The sequence below is a fragment of the Lepidochelys kempii genome, chromosome 2 (assembly GCF_965140285.1).
Source record: "Lepidochelys kempii isolate rLepKem1 chromosome 2, rLepKem1.hap1, whole genome shotgun sequence".
NCBI lineage: Eukaryota > Metazoa > Chordata > Testudines > Cheloniidae > Lepidochelys > Lepidochelys kempii.
Genome location: NC_136381.1, coordinates 74,201,522 through 74,220,898, shown reverse-complemented (window position 1 = coordinate 74,220,898; position 19,377 = coordinate 74,201,522). Strand labels below are relative to the sequence as shown.

General features: G+C 42.6%; 1 protein-coding gene across 1 annotated transcript in view; it reads right to left on the bottom strand.

The window, feature by feature from the left end:
* The window catches only part of PRKDC (protein kinase, DNA-activated, catalytic subunit), a 154,504-nt gene that overhangs the window by 14,929 nt on the left and 120,198 nt on the right, over nucleotides 1-19,377 (bottom strand). Inside the window, exons 66-76 of the mRNA XM_073331241.2 lie at nucleotides 18,546-18,770; nucleotides 17,923-18,031; nucleotides 15,625-15,736; nucleotides 13,159-13,348; nucleotides 11,366-11,540; nucleotides 11,054-11,244; nucleotides 8,271-8,451; nucleotides 7,401-7,561; nucleotides 3,981-4,192; nucleotides 2,425-2,512; nucleotides 1,599-1,742 (exon numbers count right to left, since the gene is read on the bottom strand). Coding sequence (XP_073187342.2) covers nucleotides 1,599-1,742; nucleotides 2,425-2,512; nucleotides 3,981-4,192; nucleotides 7,401-7,561; nucleotides 8,271-8,451; nucleotides 11,054-11,244; nucleotides 11,366-11,540; nucleotides 13,159-13,348; nucleotides 15,625-15,736; nucleotides 17,923-18,031; nucleotides 18,546-18,770 — 1,788 coding nt within the window. The remainder of the gene's footprint in view (nucleotides 1-1,598; nucleotides 1,743-2,424; nucleotides 2,513-3,980; nucleotides 4,193-7,400; nucleotides 7,562-8,270; nucleotides 8,452-11,053; nucleotides 11,245-11,365; nucleotides 11,541-13,158; nucleotides 13,349-15,624; nucleotides 15,737-17,922; nucleotides 18,032-18,545; nucleotides 18,771-19,377) is intronic.

Below are 19,377 nucleotides of genomic sequence, written 5' to 3'. Positions count from 1 at the left end.
CAGTGATAGAGAATCCACCACAATCCTGGGTAAATTATTCCAGTGATTAATTACTCTTACTGTTAAAAATGTACACTTATTTCCCATCTAAACGTCTAGCTTCAACTTCCAGCCATTGGAACGTATTATATCTTTCTCTGCTAGACTGAAGAGCCCATTATTAAATATTTGTTCCTCATTGCAATCAAGTCACCCTTTAACCTTCTCTTTGTTAAGCTAAATAGATTGAACTCCCTGAGTGTATCGATACAACATCCTTCTTGAATTGTGGGCACCACAACTGGACACAGTATTCCAGCAGCGGTCACACCAGTGCCGAATACAGAGGTAATAACCTCTCTGCTCCTACTTGAGATTTCCGCTTATGTATCACAGGATTGCATTAGCTCTTTTGGCCACAATCACACAGAGCGCTCAAGTTCAGATGATTATCCACCTCCCCACCCCACCCCACTCCAAATCTTATTTCAGAGTCAGAGTCCCCCATCCTGTAAGTATGGCCTACATTCTTTGTTCCCAGATGTATACACTTACATTTAGCCATATTAAATGCTTTTTGGTTTTTTGGCACCCTGTTAACTAAGTGATCTAGATCGCTCTGAATTGATGACCTGTCCTCTTCATTATTTACCACTCTCCCAGTTTTTGTTTCATCTGCAAACTTTATCAAGTGATGGTTTCATATTTTCTTCCAGGTCATTTAGATGTGTCTATCACTCACAGTGCTGCACTGAATAGGAGATACTATATGAGGAGTGGCCCATTTAAAGAGCTGAACACAGATATTTTTATTGCATCACAGTCATTTGGCAAAAGTAGGCAGGGCTGCACAAAAGTAAAACAAGTTCCACTGAAGACAAGATCAATGTAATATGTATGTTGTGCTGTGCATTAAAAAGCCTCCTTTCTTTTGTGTGTTCTTGAAATATATCAGAATATTTTTAGTTTTGATGAAAATTAATTAAGCTAGAGAGGACTTGACCTAATAATTAATTGCAATGTCCAGAGATTCCAAACCCAAATCCACTAATCCCCATTAGAATGAAACTGCTTCTCTAAAAAGGCAGTGCTGGAAATCATCAGCATGTTTAACATTAAAAAAAGCACACACACACACTCACTCTTCCTTCTCCATTTCTTTGTCACTAACTGCTCAGATATTTCAGGATTCTCGGCACAGCCACAGCCATCAACAAGACCCCAAATGAACTGTCCATCTGGTGCCTCTAAATCATTACGATAGGAATAAGAGGCCAGAGTACCACACAAGTACATAGGCAGAAAGCTTTGGGTAAGGACAGAGGCAAATGCACTGGCATGGAAGCAGAGGGGAATGACTAAACAAGTGTAAACTAATGCCTCAGGTGGGAACATTCTACATGGCAGAGCAGTCAGGAAGCGTCAGCTGAACGGTAACAAAACTAAAGCACCACAGTTATTGATTAATAAGTATTAAAGGCCCAGTCGTAACTCAGTCATTCATACGAATGAGGGCTGCAGGATTGGGCGAGGACCTCCTATCTGATTGATACTGTCCTTTTTAACTTTCCAGTATACCCTTCTCATCCCATTACACACCAACAGCATTTCATACATACCTGAATAAATCTCCTTCTGAACAACCCAAGACCTGGAGCCTGTAATTCTCCTAAGTTTCTGTACATTCGTTCATACATTTCCTTAAGGTTATTTTTATTTCTCTGAGTTTTTCCCAACTCATTTTTGACATCCTCAACCCAATCCTGTGAATACAGAGAGAAGGGGCTGAGGACTGAAGAAAATAATTTACACACACTCTCTTTTGTAACCCAGTCAGATGGTATTAGGTCTACCGATTATGTGACTTAGAATTTAAAAGTCTGCTATAATCATTTTGGAGCAAGCTGAAAACTACAGGAGTGCTATGTAAAATGCTGTTTCTTATACTTTGTTTATTATAGTAGTGCCAGGAGGCCAACGGAGTGCAGAGCCCCATTGTGCTAGCCACTGTACAAAGACAGAATAAGACAGTCCCTAACCTAAAGAGTGTAAACTCTAAATATACAAGACAGACATAAGTAGGGTTAAGGAGTATATCATACAAGCAGAAGAAACAATGCAATGATTGCAAACATCATGCTAGTTCTACCACATCTTCTGCTTTTGTTTTGTTATTTAAATCCTTTCAGTGAGGTTATATTAGGAGGGGATTACCTAGGTGAAGTGCTAAAGGGAAGGAGCAAGAAGGGTTAGAGTTAGTGAGGAAGGGGCTAACATCAGATCAGAACAGGGATAGGAATGTTCAGAGTAAAAATTGCAGAAAGCACTATGATGACATCATCTGTGGCCATCAATCCCTGCAACAGTTCTCCAGCATCAGTCTGGCTGGCTCCTCTCTGCATTATCTCTCTCGAAGGCCAGATGGCTGAGGGGTTCCTACTGTACCTTAAAGAGCATCACTGGATTAGAAAGCTGTTCCAGGGCATGAACAAAATCTTGAATCACTCCTCCTCTGTCTAATTTACTCTTTATCCTGTGAAAGAACAGACCATCAGAATTGGGCAACAAAAGCTGTCCTCGGCATATTCTTGTCCGGTCTTCACACAAATACTTTCTATGTGTAAAACCTGAACAAATATAATTCTATGGGGTTCAGGGACAAGAGGGACTCGAGGATGGGAATTCTCCCTCTCTCTCAGGCTGCAGAGGAACAGCAGCGGAACCACTTACTGGCCTCTAATACAGCACTTAAATCTGTCCGTCTCTCTCTCTCTGCAACCTGTTATTTTTTGGTATTTGCTAAGAGTGTGCTGTGAAAATAGCAACATTTTGAACTGGCAGCTCTCCGGTGGGTACAGCAATCAGCATTAACAAGACTGTATACATCCAGCACATGCCAGTGAAGCTGCGTGTGGGTTATTTATTCTGAGTAGCACAAGAAGTGTGGACCTTTGCCTTCTTGTCTCAAACTAAGATATGATGCAAAAATCATGAGAAAAGACAAAGGGACACATACAATAATAGTAATTTTACAAGGGCTGTGTGATAACCCATATGAGAAAGTTAGGCATTACATGCTATTGTAGTCAACTAAAACAGCTCTTGCCCCACTAACAGATGGTGGTGAAAAGCAACGCTAGGGAGACCAAAAAGAAAAGGAGGACTTGTGGCACCTTAGAGACTAACCAATTTATTTGAGCATAAGCTTTCGTGAGCTACAGCTCACTTCATCGGATGCATACTGTGGAAAGTGTAGAAGATCTTTTTATACACACAAAGCATGAAAAGATACCTCCCCCAACCCCACTCTCCTGATGGCTGAGGACCCTAGAATAAGGGAGCAGTGTGTTTTATGCAATAAGAGCAGCCTTCCAAAAGGAAAGCCTGGGCACTCACCTCACTGCTCTTTTTGATGTACAAGGATAGCTTATTTAATTAGTTAAATTATTTTTTAATTAACAAGTGTCTTTGCTCATTTTGTTATATTTGAAAGATTAAAAATGTCAGGGCCTCACTTTCCTCTCTTTGCTAAAGGATCTTAGAAAACATTAGCAGATATGAATAGTGATGTAATTGGAGAGTGAGTTGTGGATTTCCCTCAACCCTAGCAGAGCAGAGCAGAGCAGACAAGGAAGGATCTTCACTCTATGATTTTGCACCTGATACGTCATACTTCAAAAGAGCAGGAAAAGGCAAACATTTTTCTTTTATGTTTTGTAGTTCATTTTTATACGGCTGTGGGAGGCTAAGCATGAGCAAGGATTGTGGGTGCTCAGCACCTCTAAAAATAATCTAGCCACTTACTTAAGTTCCTAAATATGGATGGAGGTGCCTAATTTTAGGCACCCACATTAGAAAAGTTGGCCTAAGTACCCGTTTTTCTATGCCTTCGAACCAAGCACAGTAGATACCAAAATCTAGCTACCATTTTCTATGCTTTTCACAGACTATCACTTCCTATTAAAATCTTATAGATTTGTAAGCAACATTTCAAACACCACCTTGCTACAAACTCCTTGTTCTTGTGGCCAGTTGCAGTGTCTTTGAAGGAATAATTTTCACTGCTGATCAGGAAAGGATAGACAATTGCCTGTGGGTAGTTATTCGCAATCTCTTCTACAGTATGCTGCACAGCTATGGCTTCCTCTTTGTCAAGCACTGCCATCAACTGGCTAATCCAACCAATGAACTGCCAGCAGGGAACTGATGAAATCTGCAAAACACAGACAGTGTTTTCACCTTCTATATATCTTGAAAAATCCGGACTATAAACAAAAGCAAACAAAACTACTCTGCGTTCCAAGTCAGCAGGCAGAAACACGTGGAAAAATAGACAACGTTAATTAGATTGCACAGAATGTCCCCTGCCGAAGCAATCATTTTCAGTTCTTGATAGGTTTCCATCTGCAAACATTTATGTCTCATTGGCTGAGCCAAGTGAGGCCCTACACTCAATTTGATGGCATTTCTGTGTCTGGTTGGATGTAACAACATTTGCATGATGCATCTGATCAATTCCAAACTTTCAAGCAACGTTCTAGGCATCAATGGACAGAACCCTATTGATTTTGCGGAAACCTAGAAAACGAGGAGAAAATGGGGGACACAGAGCTCCTGGCACCTGGTTAGCCCAAAATCAGTAGGGTTCAACACAGCAGCTTTAACCAGGTCTGTGTTTGATGGCAGCCATTAACACCTTCCAGCATCACAACATACCCCGTCTTAGCTCTACCCTTTGCCTCAATGGAATTTGAAATGTTGACACCCTAAATGACTTAACCAAAGAGAAAAGAAATAATGAAGGACTCCTGATGAGCAATTATTGTTTTTGTGGCATCTGTTAGCTAGGACAGACTTCACCCATAATGTTCTAATGGGGAATTCATTACTGTCACAGTTCTTAGGGTGTGTCTATGTCAAGTGGCTACAGCAGCACACCTATGGTGCTGCAGTTGTGCCGCAATAGCCACTCTAGTGTAGATGCTTCCTACGTAGACGGAAGGGTATCTTCTGTCAGTGTAGTTAATCCATGAGAGGTGGTTGCTAGGTCAATGGAAGAATTTTTCCATCAGCATGCTTGAGTCTATAGTAGGGTTAGGTTGAGCTAACTATGTTGCACAAGGTGCAAAATTTTTCATAGCCTTAAGCGATGCAGCTAGGTTGACCTAAGTTTTAGGTGTAGACCAGGTCGTAGTCTTCCTGTCTTGGCTTCCACAGATACATTCTCAGCTCAGTGGGGCAGCCAAGCTGCGATTCTGTTCCCATGATGCCTTCTCAGTATGTCCCTATATCAATGCACTGCCCCCCCAATCTGTAACCACTAGCATATAAATTCAGTTAAAAAAGCGGTTTTGAAACAAGCCTGTGCTAACAATGCAGAAACTATACCGGCATAGCTATGCCAGCATAAACCTATAATGCAGACACAGCCTGCACCGATGGAAGAGGTTTTTCCCAGTGGGGTAGGAGCACCACCTTCCTGAAAAAAGTTTAGTTCTGTCAATGGAAACATTCTTCCATCAAACACAGCTGCGTCTACTCTGTGGGGGTAGGTCAGCACAGCTATGTACACCAGGGGTGTGTGAGAGAACTTTTCAGTGTAGACCAAGACTAAGACAGGAGCAGTCACAAGGAGGGGGGGGAGGGGGGAGATGTCACACAGTGGCCTGGCATGGAGGAAAAGGGTTACAAGGAGTCCTTGAAAGAGGGGATGGGAAGCTTGTGTGGGAAAATGAAGGGATGCAAGGAGACCCTGATGTGTGCAAAGCACTTGGCTGACAGAAATAAAAAGTGTGCAGCCCTCTAGTCCAGTGATTCTCAACCTATTTATCATTGTGGTCCACATTTGTGGCCCTCAAAGTGTTAGCTGGGCTGCAGCTTGAGAACCACAGTGCCCCCCACCTAACTCCCTCACACACAAACCCCTAAGCTCAGCACCCTCCGCCCAGAGACCCCTCCACAGAGTGGGGCCAGGAGCGGAGAGCTGGGTGTGGGGGCAGGGACCCCGACCTGCGACCTTGCTGTGCGGGACAGGGTGGGTAGCCAGGACCCGGACCCTACACCCCACTGTGCAGGGCCAGGTGCTAGCCAGCTGCCTGGACCCAGCTATAGGGGGCCAGGCAGAAGCCAGGACCCCGACCCCAGAGCCTGCCAGGACCCTGTTGTGCAGGGCCAGGCAGCAGCCAGCTGCCCGGCTGGAGTGCCTGGAGCAGGGCAGCTGGGAGCCCGTGGCCTTTAGCACACACCTGAGCTGGGCCGCAGCTGTGTGCTAATTGGGCTGCATGCAGCCCGCAGGTTGAGAACGGCTGAAACAAACGGTCTAGAAATGGCCATAGGGGATGGGCAGGCAATCGCAGCCTGAAGCATGCTCATCCCTGCCGGAGGCGACACAAAGAAGTGGCTAGTGGGGAGGGACATGCCCCCCCGTTTCTCTGGGCAGACACCCAGAAGCAAGGAGGCAGCAGTTGCCCGGCAACAGCACTCTCAGTCATCCCCTTCGCTTCCCCCATCCCATTCCCTCCCCTTTCCTCTCCCAACTCCACCCCCTTTCTTCCCCACACTGTCCCCTGCCCCATTCCCCCATCCCCATCTCTTCCCCCATCCTGTATCATCCCTCTTCTTTCCCTACTGCCTCTTCTTCCCCCCCCCCACCCCCAAGGCAATCACCACCTGTCCAGAAATGGGACACAGCACATATAGAAGATGACAGTGATGGGCACTATGACGCAGGAGGCAGCGTCCTGGAGCTGCCTGCCAGCCTCAGCTGAGGAGAGGGCCAGAGGGAGCCTCTTCCCACCCTGACAGCTAAGCAGAGCTGCGAAGAAATCGGGGGAGCGGGGAGGGGCAATGTCTGCTCAAGCTACACCCACAGCTGACACGGATTCCCGTGGTCTCTAGATTTTTAGCACCTGGTCACCAGTGTTAACCAATACCTGACAGTGTGTTCCTGCAGCGTGGGGAGACAGAGACAGGAGGGAGCAGAAGCAGCAGGCTGCCGGCTGAGCTCCTTCCAAGCCATAGGGGACTGCTTGGCCTTTCCTGCTGGCAGGATCGCTCCAGCAGGGCTGTGAGAGCAGGCTCCCCCTCACCCAGCTCTGGCCCCAGCCCCTGCCTGACCGGAGCAGCAAACTTAATTATTTTTAGCACACAGCTGCGGTACTGGGCCGCAACTGTATGCTAATTGGGCCGTAGGTGGCCCACGGGCCATGTGTTGAGAACCACTGCTCAAGTCTTATTTCTTCATTAACCAACTCAGCAACTGACTCAGCAAAAAGTGCAATGCAACAAGTTCCAAACATCCCATTAAACTAACATACAGATTTACACAATAATCCAAAATTCAATTTGAAGTAAAGGGATTCCGTTCAATAAATATTTGGTTCACAATCAACTCTGCTGTCCCAGGAATGGAAGTAACTAACCTCTCGTGCCATTAGGCTCAGTGTCTCTGCTGGATACCTTTCTATTATTTGCAGCAGCCTAGGAAACTTTAGCCTAGCATCTCTGGAATTCAGCTTTAAAGCTTTTATCATTTTCTCCACTACAATGGCTGGGAATGTCTGCAGATCCAGAGCACTGACATCTGCCAAGAAACATTAAACAAAAATTATCAGAAACACCGTCTTTTTTTCCATCCCTTTGATCGTCTAAAACATCATCTTTACTTTTAATTGTATTATCTACCTTCTTGGTGCTCTGTATGGAATTTTAACTTTTTTTGTTTTTTACTTTATTCTGTTTCCCATATGAAGACTTTTTTGAACTGCACACACCACTAGTCTGTGTATTCTTGGACTGGAAGCATTAGCTTTTATCAGGAGGCTGCATCATCACTAGTATCTTGCCCATGTTATACACAGCATTGTCATGGTCTGGGAATGAACAAGAGGAGCATCTGCTGGATAGGATGCATATCCCACCAGTAAGATGGAGACCTCGTGACTCACTAATGGTGAAGCCAGAAGCAGCTGTCAGAAAGAATAAAAAGGATGTAAACAACATCCAAGTTGAGGACAATCTGTTTACATTTAAATTCAAGTCATATAACTTTCTGGGATTTCAGGAGCAGAGTGAAGCCTGATGTATTTTAGGTAAATCCTCCACAACAGGAGTTACTCCCTTGGTATTAAAGACCACCGGTTATAAATTCTTCCATGTACAAGAATATTTTCTTTTTAAATGGCCTACCTCAAGCCCCTGCATTTGACTGCTCTCTATTGGCACTCTCCCATCTGAAATTTGCATAACAGTAAGATGAGAAGTCCTGACAAATATTTTAATTTCTGACTCACCAGATGAACCTTCTTCCTCTTTACGGAGATGCTTGTCACAGAAATCAACCAAAGTCATGTAAGCATTTATGACTCCTGTAAGGTCTACGTGCTCCATAGAGTGAGACTGCACCTCTTCTTCAGCCTTCCTCACTGCAGTGCTGAAGTACTGGAAAGCCCTCTTGTTCAGACCTGCTATCACCTGAAATTCAACCACAAGTGGAAACCACAACAAGGAGAGTTCAGCAAATAGGTCATGGTGAATATTCAACAAATTTAGTCTCTTTTTTCTATTTGCAAATGAAGACTGAGCACGTATTTGTCAAATACTTTATGTGAACAGTTCTTGATCTGTAGATGATTCTTGGCTGCAGGTATTCAATATTTGAAATTTGAGCTGTATTGGATACATAGATCATATGGTATTAGTTCTGTTCCCTGTCTGGATAGGCATAAATCTTAGATTGGGGCTTCCAACGCAAGTCATATTTATTAGTTTAAAATTCACTTTCTATGAACATTCTCTACAATTTGGTATTTCCAAGCCAGTAAACTCATTCAATAGACTATTTGTAAACAGTTAACGTGAAAGAGACACAAGCACAGCTGAAGAAAATTAAGTTTTTTAGTTTGAATGGCCATGAGAATATGTGGGGGATTTTTGTTTTGTTAAAAAGCTCTTTGCCCAGATCTAGTTTTAACCTTTATTTATACACAAATCATGTTTTTTTCAATTATGAGAACTGAGGCACAATGTGGTCACCCCAGATTTCTCTACCACAATGTACTGAATGGAAGAAATCATTTACAAAGCATTTTACAAACAAACTTACCTAAACTCCGTATACAGATTCCATCATCTACCACCTACTTGGCAGAAATGTGCCAGCTGCTTAGCAGTATTCAGCAATACCACCCAACAGTTTAGGAACAGCAAGTGAAAAATACTGTATCCAATATAAACTACACTGTGAATTTTTTTGGGACAGTCCCAGGATATAATCCTTTTGGCTAGAAGCAGGCAGGAGGATTAATATGATAAAAGGCATCTCCTTAAAAATCACTTCCTAGAACTGTATTTTGCAATATATCCCATTGTCTTGGAAATGCAACAACTCATGGAAAGCCTGGTTCTCCAGAGCTGTGGTTGTAGCAAAATGATTCATATTACTTAGATAAAAGAGCAGACTGCGTCCAGGGACAGAAGCTTGGCTCAGCAACTTGGCTGACCAGGCATCTCAGAGCAAGTAACATTTTGGAGAACAGGGACTTCAGGCAAATTTGAAAAGATTTGGTCTAACTTTTTAAAAATGTTTGATTAATCCCTAGTGGATGGAAACAGAGATGTCATTCTTCTTTCTCCTCCCTACCCCCACTTCCTTTCTTCCCTTTCCCTCCCTTTTCGTTCTTTTATCTTTTCTATTCTTCCCTTATTTGTTTCGGGGGAGGGAATCAAAATATAAACAAAAAACCCTACATTGTGAAGTTTATGGAGGCAAAGGGAAATTATTGGACTTGGAATTTGGTCAGGAGACAAGTGTTAACACCCTTAGGTCTTGCAGAAGGTACCATGTTATCTCAGTTTGATGTCTCATCCAGAAGGTAGTATAGTGCTCTCTAGTACCATGCTGGGACACTGGTTAAATACTGACTCAGAGGGAACAGAATCATCCACAAAATGATGGATACCACTTACTGCAGTATCTTTCTGGAGGTCTCTCAAATAAGTATGATCTTTCTTAGTTTTTAAGGATCACAGCACAAGGTGGTACGGAAGAGATTTCATGCTTACTTTTCAACTGCTCATTATAAAGAATGTTGTCATTCATTCTGGTAGAGTAACTAGCACAATAATTTTTAACTTTATGAAATAGTTATAATAATTTTTGTCCTTATTGTACTGACACTGTTCATTTACAGATTGTACTTGCTCCTGGAGAGACAAATAAGACTGTTTGTTCATTCTGACTGTAGTTACTCCCAAGGCTCTTAATAGAGGGCAGCTATCAAGATCAGCAGATATAAATTGATATATGCAGTTTAACTCTCCATCTGGCTTCCTTTGAAAGACATAAGTTCAGTTCCAGAACATCTTGAACAACTCTCAATACATACATTTGAAGATCTGGTAGGATCTCCAATTGCGTGCTTTTTATATTGTACTCCTGCTCAATTAAGGCAAAGGACAATGGGACAAATTTTACTTTTTTCTGCTCCTAGGTATGGTTGATCATTAAAATGACTAAACAATCATTAAAATAAACAGAAAATTAGCTATATTAATATTAGGAATTGACTATCTTCATGGGAGATTCATGTGACCAGCCCTGCCTGATGTTAGCATGGATTTCGAAGAGCACCACGCATCCCACTATGAGGCTGGTCTCTGCTCCCTCACCCTTCTTGCCTTTGTGCTTGCACATGCTCTCGGACAGACCTCCTTCCTCTATATAAGATGTCAGTAGGGACAAACACTAGCACAATCATGGAGGCTCTGGACACAGCAGATTCAAAACCTGCCTCCACAAGTTTTTCTTTACCATCTTGGTGGGAGTTTGGGGCATGGAACCTCCTCTCCAGCAATGAGGAACTGTCCAGGGGCAGGAGCCCATGACTGACTAAGAGGGGTCCAGATCAGACTAACAGCAGCTGCAGCTCATTGGAGAAATCAGTGCTAGCAACAGAGAGCAGTAGCATGGGTTTACTGTAGTAACATGGGCTTAATGTAACTGAGTTAATGAATTACATAACAAAATTAGCCAGCTACAATAATGAGTAAGAAGCTCCTTTCCCTTCTCATTTACCTTCTCAGAGTTTTCAGGCCTCTCTCCAGAAAGCATCACGACTTTCCTAGCTTTTTCTTCCTCCATTTTTTCAAGACATCTTGGATCTTTGCTAAGGGCACTGGCCAAAATATGGTAAGTGGTACCCAACAGAAGGTTTTGGTTGCGGAAGGCCACTATGTTTTTACTCAGGTAGTCAGTTTTGCTCTCATCTGTTCAAATTCAGAAATAAAGTTGGTAATTTGGCAGTAAAATGGATTCCCATTACAAACAGGAAGAGAATCCATAGCATAGGTTCTGCATCAATGGAGTCTGAATAGATAACATTATTACCCAGTAAAGAGATGGTTTTCAACACAGTGAGCATTTGTTCAGGACTATTCTGGCTCTGACTGCGACTATGGCTAAAGCGGCAATAGCTGTGATTCCATCTCAAGAGCCAGTCTTCTCTGGTTTTAGACTCTCTGTGCAGATCCTTCAGAAGCTTCATGGCAACTGAGAAGCTGTTCTACATTAACAGATCAAAATGGGAATTTTCAATAATGCATTAGAAGAAGGGGAAATAAAAAACTACTGTTTGCAGCAAATGAAGAGATCCAGGGATATTGCAAGCGCCTTTACAGGATTCACAACGTGTAACAGGAAAGGTCCTGGGAATTCCAGCAAAGTGTGAGGGGCACCACTGCCTTTTGGGCTGGGTGTGAAAAACAGGCTTACACTAATGGAAGTATTTGATAAAAATATAAAAAAATACACAAACAATCTAGCTCCAGTCATTTTTAACTCAAATCCTACTTAAAATACAGAGGTCAACATGTCAACTTTTTCCACCTTGATAGTCTGGTCTCTAAATTAGGTCTCTACATCTATCTTTAGACCCATTAACAAGTGGTTTGACTTTCAGGGGTACTGAGTACCCATTACTCCCACTGATCTCAATGGAGACTTTGGGTATTCAGCACCTCTGAGCAACAGGTCACTTAGGGTTAGATTCAGAAAGGGATTTAGGTGCCTACCTTCCACTTTTGGTGCTTAAATCCCAAGATCAGACACCACTAGTATTAAAACTCCCACAGCTCAGCTGCTGCTGAATCCTGTAGATTTTTAACTCACTTGGTGCGTAATTTTTTGCAGAACAAGTTACCTAGGCACCTATGTTTCTGCCTCTGTGTATCTGAGCCTCTGCTCCATTCTAGACATCTGGACACCTAAGTCCCAATGTGATGCACAGGCTGGGGAAACACAGCTGTTCCTCCACCTAACTTGCACGCTGGGCCTGAGCTGGTAAGCAGGTAAGCTTGCCTGCTGGACCTGGCCCCACAGGTAAGCTCACACAAAACAGACAATGGGACTTAGCTCAGTCCTTACGATACTCATGTGGAACATGGAAAACCCCAGTTCAAGGGATCAGCAAGTGAGGGCCCCAATCACTAGGTATGGAATATTCTGATGTGGCCCTCCCTCAGTCTGTCCTGTAGAAGCAGTTCCATTGTGGATAAACAATTAAACAGTCATTAGTCCGGAGCGAGAGAGAGCCTGGTGGTTTGAAAACTCACTCAGAATGTGGGAGGCCCAGGATCCCTGCTCTAATGACTAATTATTTTTTCCAGAGAGGAAAAGCTTCAAAAGGAAAGACTGAGAGAGTCCCATATAACAATATCCCATAGCCCAATGGTTAGGGCACTTGCCTGAGAGGTGGTGGCAGATCCCTGTTCAGATCCTTTACCTTACTAGAGCAGAAGATAGAAATATAAATACATGAAATTAAAAAACTTTAAAATGTGATACATTATGCTACTTACACATGCCCCCCACAGGCCCACAACTATAACATTTCTGATGCTTTATTTATTTGTTCTGGAAAGTACCAGGAACATCTGGTGAACGAAAAGAGCCTTTGGGCACATTTCCTGAAATTGCACATTTTAGAAAAGTTGTTAATTAACAGCTGCCATCTACAATTCTGTAGAAAAAGAACCAGGCTTCCCCAGGCATTCAAGAACATACTATGGGGGGAAATCCCTGCATTGGCAGCAGCATGACATGGACAACCTAATCTGTCTTTTCCAGTTCTAATAGCTATGGTTTTCCAATGAATCAAGCACTACCAGACAGTGCAGAGTCACCTGTTTCCTGGCACTCTCTATCATCTTCATTTTCATGTTAAATTTGCAGCTTCTAATCATTGAATGAATGTCTTCTTCCTGCATATCTGCCTCCATTTTGTCACCAACATCTCCCCTTCCATCCACCTCCATACTATCATCAGCCTGGATGTTAGGCAGTTTCTCCTGAATTTTTCCAAGAAAGAAACACCTGCACAATGGTGAAAGGAAATATAAGACATTAACATACAGTGAGAAGCACACAGGTGATTTTAATCCTTCCTCTCCTTGATCTATATTCAATGCTACAAAATTTCCCACTGGTAAATATGGCTAAGCAGCTTCAATCACTGACTGATGTCACTATTATTTGTGATTTTGATCCTCTTCAGTCAGGAGTAGGCATATTCAACTAATAGAATTAATAGTTACAAACAGGGCGTAATGAATACCCCTCTGTCTTGAAATGGTGTTCCTTACAAATATTTCATTTTTTAATCCTGGCTATGGGGTTAGGTTTTTATTGGAGACTATGGAGTTTAGGTGCTAGAAAATGTCCATTATTACCTTTTTCTAGAATACTACCCCAAATGTACGAAGACAAACCTATAGCCCTTTCTCTAATGACAGCATAATTGTAAGGAACATGTATACCGGCTTATAAAATATAAATGCCAGCTAGAGCTGACTGAAACTTGGGATTTCCAGTTCATGGAAAATTTCAGTATTTCAAAGGGCAGTGGTGAAGCTGACAAGAATCATGTCAATTTCAGTCAGCAGCTGCCAGGATTCCCAGGATCCAAGGCAGTCCCACTATGTTCACAGCCCTGACACTGGGGGCCGCAGAGCTTCCAGACATCTAGGCCTGCTGGCTCCAAGTCTTTCAAGTGGGTGGGTCCTGGGAGCCAGTTGATCTGGGAGCAGTCTGCATGGTAGGGCTGCCCAAAGCCATGGACCCTAGAAGCCCAGGCTCCCCAGCAGCCTGCCATGAAACCAAGCAGAGTTCCGGTGGAAACCTGCCTGTGATTCAATTAAAGTTTATCAAACCAGAGATGCTTCTGTGACACACTTCAGGTTCAATAAATCGGCATTTCCCAATGAAACTCTATTTCACAGGAAAAATCCTTACCAGCTCTAGCACGAGCCTATATTTCATGTCAAACTCTGACTCAACTGCAAACCTTATTTAGGTTTGCACAAGTGACCTTTCAGATTTTTATTACAGTAGTGCCCTGAGACTCCAGTCACCATCAAGGGACCCACTGAGATATCCTTACTCACAGTGACTATTACCTTACTCTATAAGTAGGCCCATGAACTTCAATGGGACTGCTTACTATGTAAACTGTTACTCACTGGGAGTCTGGGTATCAGTCTGGCTCTGCACTAGGTGCTGTGTAAACACCATAGAAATACGGTCCCTGTCCCAAGGAACCTTATAACCTAATTTAAGAGAAGACACAAGTAGGTATCTTAAAAGCCCACAGCAAGCTTTCGGCAGTTTGTCAACTCTCCAAAGCTTGTAAGTTTTGGGGCTTTCCCAAAGGATAAAGTATGAAATGTGTTTTGGTTCACCTCTAACCTAAGTAAGCTCCTATGCACAGGAGGTTTTGGCTCCTGGCTGAACGAACACTGCCAAGCCTGCTGAGACTCCATAATCAGCAAATTTTAAGGAGCTTATTTGGCTCAGAGAGAGGTAATGATGAAGACTGAGGAAAGGAGAGTGATCTGAAGTTGCATTGAGAGAAAGGAGAGGATGTGGAGAAATATTATGGGGAGGAGAAAGAAATTAAAAGGTTAGAGAAAGCATCTGAGCCTCTTGAGAGCTTGCCTAAATAAAGTCTCTCAAGGGTCAGCCATTTCAGGTAACTGTTGCACAGCAGAAGTTTTGGTTATAGTAATAGTTAAAGACAGTCACATAAATACCTGAAGAACATGGTGATGACTGGGGTTGGGTTCTTTGTATAAAACCTTGTTAAAACTTCTAGCTGTTTAAAGACATCTGGTAATTGAGAGCCCATTATTGTGACTTTTACTCACGCTGAGGGGCACTTAGTGAGTAGTCCCATTGTGATAAATGTGACTATTCACCCATCTACTCCTCAACATATGTAAGGATTGAAAAATTGGGCCAAGGATGGATGGATGGCAAAATCTTAATTTATAATCCTTATTTCTTTATCGTGTACCTAGCTATTGATGGATGACAAACAATTTTAAGCTTTAGCCTATTGATCTAATCTGCTAACTACACTATTTATATGAAAACATCCTCTTATCCACCTATGCACCCAGTCTGCCCTTTGCTCCTCTCCATATCTTAGTAATATGAAAACAATTTGTTCCATCTGAAAGGCAAGACACAATAGTACTTAGAAATCACGGAGTGCTGGATTCCAACCAAAAATTTCTACAAGCAACATGAGAAATATAGCAAGCTTAACTATCACGTAGAATCATAGTTAACAGACAAGTATCTCATCTTACCGGTTTGTAATAATGTCATCCCAGATGTTCATGGGGTCCATTTTATCATCTGGATATCTGCTTGTCCAAATTCTGAGAAGTCTCTTAAGGGAAGCTTGAGAAGCTAAGCTGCCTAAAATCAATTAAAAATACTTTAAGAAAAGGCTGCATGGAGGTAATGTGAAAATGTAGGGGGTCAAACCATAATGTTTAGAATGAGAAAAGCACAGACTGACACAGCAGCAGCCAGCAGTTACTATAATGAAACTCACTCCAATTTCCTGACTCCTATTAAATGAATCATTGTCTGGTGTTTATTATACTATTTTCTAGGCATTGCTGTATCTCAACTACTAGAGAGTAAAGAAACTAAAAGGAGCAATAATTATCACTGAAAAAGAATGACAGTTATCAGTATTCCTCATAGGAGTATAGTGGAATACAAAGGTACAATTGTTAACTAGAGTTTTGTACTAAGCTGATAAGATGTAAATAACTTTATATTTTATGCCTAAAATGGCAGATATTAATGGAACACATGATCTGTCTATGCTGTTCACTACTATCTGGCGGATGTAATTGCAGAGCCATTGTCCATTATCTTTGAAAACTCATGGCAATCGGGGGATGTCCCAGATGACTGGAAAAAGGCTAATGTAGTGCCCATCTTTTAAAAAGGGAAGGAGGAGGATCTGGGGAACTACAGGTCAATCAGCCTCACCTCAGGCCCTGGAAAAATCATGGAGCAGGTCCTCAAGGAATCAATTCTGAAGCACTTAGAGGAAAGGAAAGTGATCAGGAACAGTCAGTATGGATTCATCAAGGGCAAGTCATGCCTGACTAATTTAGTTGCCTTCCTTGATGAGTTAACTGGCTCTGTGGATGAGTGGAAAGCAGTGGATGTGTTATTCCTTGACTTCACCAAACTTTTGATACAGTCTCCCACAGTATTCTTCCCAGCAAGTTAAAGAAGTATGGGCTGGATGAATGCACTATAAGGTGGACAGAAAGCTGGCTAAATTGTTGGGCTCAACGGGTAGTGATCAATGGCTCCATGTCTAGTTGGCAGCTGGTATCAAGCGGAGTGCTCCAAGGGTCGGTCCTGGGGCCGGTTTTGTTCAATATCTTCATTAATGATCTGGAGGATGGCGTGGATTGCACCCTCAGCAAGTTTGCAGATGACAGTAAACTAGGAGGAGTGGTAGATACGCGGGAGGGTAGGGATAGGATACATAGGGACCTAAACAAATTAGAGGATTGGGCCAAAAGATAAGGATCAACAAGGACAAGTGCAGAGTCCTGCACTTAGGACAGAAGAATCCCATGCACTGCTACAGACTAGGGACCAAATGGCTAGGCAGCAGTTCTGCAGAAAAGGACCTAGAGGTTACAGTGGAAGAGAAGCTGAATATGAGTCAACAGTGTGCCCTTGTTGCTAAGAAGGCTAATGGCCTTCTGAGCTGTATAAGTAGGGGCACTGCCAGCAGATGAAGGGATGTGTTTGTTCCCCTCTATTCGACAATGAGGAGGCCTCATCTGGAGTACTGTGTCCAGTTTTGGGCCCCACACTACAAGAAGGATGTGGAAAAACTAGAAAGCGTCCAGCAGAGGGCAACAAAAGTGATTACGGAACTGGAACACATGACTTATGAAGAGAGGCTGAGGGAACTGGGATTGTTTAGTCTGCGGAAAAGAATGAGGGAGGATTTGGTAGCTGCTTTCAACTACCTGAAAGGGGGTTCCAAAGAGGATGGATCTAGACTGTTCTCAGTGGTACCAGATGACAGAACAATGAGTAATGGTCTCAAGTTGCAGTGGGGGAAGTTTAGGTTGGATATTAGGAAAAAAATTTCACTAGGAGGGTGGTAAAGCACTGGAATGGTTTACCTGGGGAGGCGGTGGAATCTTCTTCCTTTGAGGTTTTTAAGGTCAGGCTTGACAAAGCCCTGGCTGGGATGATTCAGTTGGGGATTGGTCCTGCTTTGAGCAGGGGGTTCAACTAGATGACCTCCTGAGGTCCCTTCCAACCCTAATATTCTATGATCTATCAAACTAGTCTAAAACTAATCATGTGTAATTTTAAAGAGATAATTGGTATTTTAAATCATCATGCAAGGATTTTATGGCAAGGGCTAGAAACATAAAACATAACATAGCTGATGACCCTTTTTAAAAGTATCTTCACTGTATCAGACACAGATTCAGAGTCTTTTGACATGTGAAAATAACTACACTCACTCTTTCCAAAAATAAAAAGCTCATTGCCACAATGTATATACACAAAATAAGCGAAAAATACTGTGGGGAAAAATATCTTACTTGGTTTGCTTATAAAATTGATGAATTCCTGTATTTCTGTTAAAGCTTGGACAGACTGCAGCTTTGTTAGTCGACTTCGGTGTAACAGATTATCAATACTGGAATAGTTCTAGGAGAGGGAAAATGATTTTTAAGTGATTTCTTATCATGTTTTTATTTAAAGCCCTGTAGAGCAGATAAATAACCGATCCTTCTATGTGCTATGCTCAACTAGATTGTGATTCATATCATCCTTAGAAAAGATGCATAAAACCAACCAGTATCAGTTTACACTAGTTAGAGGTTTTCAGAATGACACATCAGTGAACTAGGCTGAATAAACTCAGTGTGATATAGTGGGGGGGAGGAGGAGACAGAATGAATAAACTGAAAGGAGCAAGACACCCCCAAAATGGGGGGGGGGGGGGCAATGTTGCACTGGATGGCTGTTTCCATTTCTTCAGTTCCTGAGGTGAAATCCTGACCCTAGGGAAGTCAACGGAAGTTTTGCCATTCACTTCAAGGGGGTCAAGATTCCATCCTTTATATTTTTATCTTGAAGGACTGTTCCAGTAGCAGCAAGGGCTGCACTTGACATGACTTCCTACAGAGAATCACAGCAGACATGTCAGCAGCTTTGTTACCTGCATGAAGGCCTGCATGCCACTGCTTATGTAATATCTGGCTCTGTCAAAGTCATCCTGCAAGATGTAGAGAAGACTCAGCTCTTGGCTGTAATACATTTCTATAAGGGCTTTCCTCTGTTCTATCTTCATAGCCTCATCAATGAAGGTCAGCAAGGACTGGTCATTGCCCCCATGGAGCAGTAACTTCAACTTACTCCGTATTATATATGGCAGATAGGTTTCCTACAGAGGAAAAAAGTAAAGTCTCTTTACTCCTGGGGCAGGATACTGAATAATCACTTCTGCCATCTGTTGCTGGTGATGTAGAACCGTATGCAAGACATATAGGGGCCTGGTTCCATCTGCTACAGGCCTAAAGATTTTCAAATTAGGAAAAGACTAACATATTTCACCAAATGTAATTATATTTTTCAGTGTACCTTAACCTTTTTCAGACTGACTCCCATCAACCAACAAGTCACATAGCGCCCTCTTCCGGTGGGCTCATGCAGTTGCACAGGTACTGGCGCTTTGCATTTCTTATCAACTTCAAGATAAATTCTGTTTGACCACCCAAATACAGGAGGAGGAGAAAAATAAATGACAGCAACATGAAGAGGACAATGTGACAAGGCTGGAGCCATTTTCTCAGTCATGGGACTAAAGGGCAACTTGAGACGCAACAGAACAGCAAAAAATATTTACTTTAATTACTGTTGACTGTACTTTTTTATAAGAAAACTCATCTAAGTTGTGCAAAATACCTTTGTGATCAAGTCATTTTACCTCTATCCCTAATCAAGGCACCGCAGTAATGGCCCCTGTACAAATGCAATCAGTGTGATATCAA